The 3,753-nt window shown below is 45.1% G+C and overlaps 1 protein-coding gene across 1 annotated transcript in view; it reads right to left on the reverse strand.

Annotated features, from left to right (window-relative positions):
- LOC119418418 (probable ribonuclease ZC3H12D) overlaps positions 1–2,318 on the reverse strand; it is a 55,557-nt gene extending 53,239 nt beyond the window's left edge. The window contains exon 1 of the mRNA XM_037685693.1: positions 2,011–2,318. Within this exon, the coding sequence (XP_037541621.1) occupies positions 2,011–2,318 (308 nt within the window). The remainder of the gene's footprint in view (positions 1–2,010) is intronic.
- Between the last annotated feature and the right edge of the window lie 1,435 nt (positions 2,319–3,753).

Below are 3,753 nucleotides of genomic sequence, written 5' to 3' on the forward strand. Positions count from 1 at the left end.
TGCCAGTGAGTACAGATGTGTCAGTGAGTACAGATGTGTCAGTGAGTTCAGATGTGCCAGTGAGAACAGATGTGTCAGTGAGTACAGATGTGTCAGTGAGTACAGATGTGTCAGTGATGTGTCAGTGAGTACAGATGTGTTTTTAGGAGAGATTTAAAAGCAGAGACTGAGGTGGCCTGTCGAATGTTGATGGGCAGATTGTTCCAAAGTTTAGGGCCCACGACTGAAAACGCTCAATCTCCTCTGAGCTTCAGCTGGTTTTTGGTACGGCCAAAAGCAGCTGGTCTGATGATCTCAAAGCCCGAGAAGGAGCATAAGGATTAAGAAGGTCAGAGAGGTATGATGGTGCAAGGCCATTAACACACTTAAATGTCAGCAGAAGAATCTTAAATCAACTCTGACACGCACAGGAAGCCAGTGAAGGGAGGACAGAACTGGAGTAATGTGCTCAAACCAGTGAGTTCCTGTTAGTAGCCGAGCTGCAGCATTTTGTACGAGCTGGAGACGAGAGAGAGAGACCTGACTGACCCCAGCATAAAGTGAGTTACAGTAGTCCAGCCGGGTTGTAATAAATGCATGGACTAGTTTTTCAAGGTCGGATCTGGACAGCACGGACTTGAGCTTTGCTATCTGCCTTAGCTGAAAGAAGCTTTTTTGAAGAACAGAATTTATCTGTTTATTAAACTTAAAGTCTGAGTCCAACAACATATGAGTTAATAAGTTACTTTTTTCCTGTTTTAATGTGAGTATTTAGACTTCACATACAATGGAAGTAAATGAACATCTGGATAAAAGCACAAGTTTAAATACTTCCTGAATGTAACTTGATGCTGTAATTTTTTGGTAGAATGTCCAAAAACCTGAATGTTCAAACTGTGATTGTGTAAAAACCATTAATGCTGTCTGAACACCACTTGAGTCGTGTAAAGTCCAGCTTACTGTGGCCTAAGCCTTGATCCATGGTTCTACTGGGTTCTAGTGGGTTCCAAAGAGCCGGTGGGTTTTATCCACACTGTGTGACACACACTGCTCAAGCTTCATGTTTCATGTTGAACTGGTAGTAGGAGCAGCAAAGGGCTCCAGTTCACTGTTTTCTGTAAAAACAGACTGCAAAGATCATTGCACAAGGGTCCACCTGCTCAGACTAAAACTTTAACCATGAGCACGTCCAAACGCTCCAACACACCAAAAGAGAAGAAAAAGTGCTCATCTTTTCACCAACATCTGCAACGAGGAAGTGGAATCTGATCAAATCAGAGAAGTGAAACACGAGAAGAGAAATAAGCACAGACAGCTCTAAAAGAGCCGAAACCAAACATCAAAGTTCATGCTCAGTAATCCAGATAAATCAGTCAGGTCCCCTGGATGGTTAAGAACCATCCAGGGGACCTGACTGAACTTTGTTGGAGCTGAAACCAAAGTTTAGTTTTGACATTTTAACGGCTTCTGCAGACGAGTAAACACAAATACTGTCACTTTTGTTCCTGTCTTTACATTATCTTTTACCCCCTTCTTCCTTTTGTGTGTGTGTGTGTGGGGGGGGGGGGGGTTCCACTGGTGCCCATAAGAGAGGTAGGGGACACCCTGGACCATCCACTCTCTCACCTAGGGACACGTTAGAGTTACAGTCAGCCTCACATGCATGTTGTTGGTCTGTGGGAGGAAACTGGAGAAAACCCACCAGAGAGAACATGCAAACTCCACCCAGAAAGGCCCCAAACTGGGATTTGAACCAGGGACCTGCTTGCTGAGAGGCAGCAGCTCTACCCGTTGTGCCACCGTGCTGCCCTACATGTGCAGTGTACAGTATGCCAACAATAAAGAATCATGGTGAAGCAAATAAAAACTCTTAATTAGGAAACAGTTTCTCTCATTAGAAACATTCTTAAAAACTGTGATGAAAACAACCTGAGATGTTTGTGGTGAATTTAAAGTTTATGGAGGGAAACGGTTGCTTCTATTTGAGAAACTCTCTTAATGTCTGACTTGAAATCAGTGCAGCTGACTCACCTCATGGCCACGTTGCTTCCATCTATCACCACAGGTCTGAAGCCGGCATGTGGCCTCAGACCTGTGGCGTCTCGCTCCGGTCCGGCTCTGGATCTGTTGGGGCCAGGGCTGCAGCCTCGGGGCACTAGCTGGGGGCTGCTGGGGCTGCTGGAGTCGCTGTGGGTGCGAGTGTGGCAGGTTTTTATCAGCTCCTCCAGGATGTCATTAGTCTGGGCGTCGTGGCGGAGGCTCTCCAGCACCCTCACGATGTCACTGTGAGAGTATCCCAGTTTAAGAAACCGCTCCACTTTGATGTGCTGCTGGTCCATGACGGAAGTCTGTGGTCGTCTCCGGACTGTCTGACTCGAGGGATGCCGCCGCTCCTCGCCTCCTTATTCTGATTAGTTTCCTCGGCGACGATCTGTGTGTTTTGGAACAGTTGACAGGTGTCAGAAGAGGACTCTGTTAACAAGGAAGTGCACCTGTGGTCTCATAGGGGTTTTCAGACAAACTGCTTGTGGTCTCGTGTGCCGATAGAATCTGCAGCAGCGACCACAACTTCATGACTTGTAACTCTGACGTCACGTCGGGTAAGAAAGCCCCCGTCACACCAAGAGAGCGGAAGTAAAAGGGTCCACGCTGATCCCTCGTCTCATTTTAACCCCCGAGTCACTGAGAGCCTCCACCAAACCAGCAGACGATGGAAACGGTGTGAACGGCTCCTAACGTGTTGCCCTCTGTGGGGAAGCCCTGAAGCCTGAAGAGAAATCACTCGTGTTTGATGGCGAACGCTGCTGAATGACTCAACCTACAACCTCCAGGTTTTCTGCCACGAGATGTATTTTAAGTTTCCTCACAGCTGAAGGTTTACACACAGACTGATACCCATCAGGAATTCACCAGAGCAGCTCCACTGGGAGTCAAATTAACAAAGACCCTAATGAACTCCTGTTGTGAGGCGTGATAGGGCAATGTGTATCTGTATCTAGTTTAGCTCAGCCTTATAACCTGAAGCCCACTCTTTGAATTGAGGAGCGAAACGTCTTCTGTTACAAATAAATCCAGTTGCTTTTGTCTTGAACTGTTTTAAATCACACCTGAAAGGCTTTACAACCTGAAGTCAGGTTCCTTTACAAAGACAAGTCAACCTCACTCCACAGATAACCTTTGCTGCTGAAGCTTCGTACCTTCAGGGAAATATCTCACTGAAAGGGTTTTAATGAAACACTTTGAAACTATTACATCTGATGAATGTTTGGAACAAATCAGTTTGAGATGGATGTCTCAGCTGATCAGCGGTCCAAGACAATATTCAGTTGTTCTACAGACACCGAGAGAACAGTTGGCGTGGTAATAGCTGAGAGCCGTTCACAACAGATACTGTGAGCGCTCTCTGATCACTTGACACATTGTTTCAAAGTTTGAACAAAATGACTAAAACGCCCTCATTTACAAACACAAGACGTTCACAGTGTAAAATGTTGGCATGGAAGGGGGCGAGTGATATGACTTTTTCAATGAATACTAGTTCTTTTAATATTTTTAACTTTTTATTTATTGTCCTGCCTGTAACACAGTTGTTTATATGTGTTTATGTTGAGTTTTAAAGAATGAGGGAAGAAAAAATAATATGAAAGCCTAAAAATGATAAATGGACCGTAGCTCCTTTCTATCTGATCAAGATACTCAAAGCTCTTTCACCCATTCATACAGCTCTTTACAACAATCTGTGCCTCATTCACCCATTCATACAGCTCTTTACAA

The sequence above is a fragment of the Nematolebias whitei genome, chromosome 12, assembly GCF_014905685.2.
Source record: "Nematolebias whitei isolate Nwh7 chromosome 12, NemWhi1, whole genome shotgun sequence".
Lineage (NCBI taxonomy): Eukaryota > Metazoa > Chordata > Actinopteri > Cyprinodontiformes > Rivulidae > Nematolebias > Nematolebias whitei.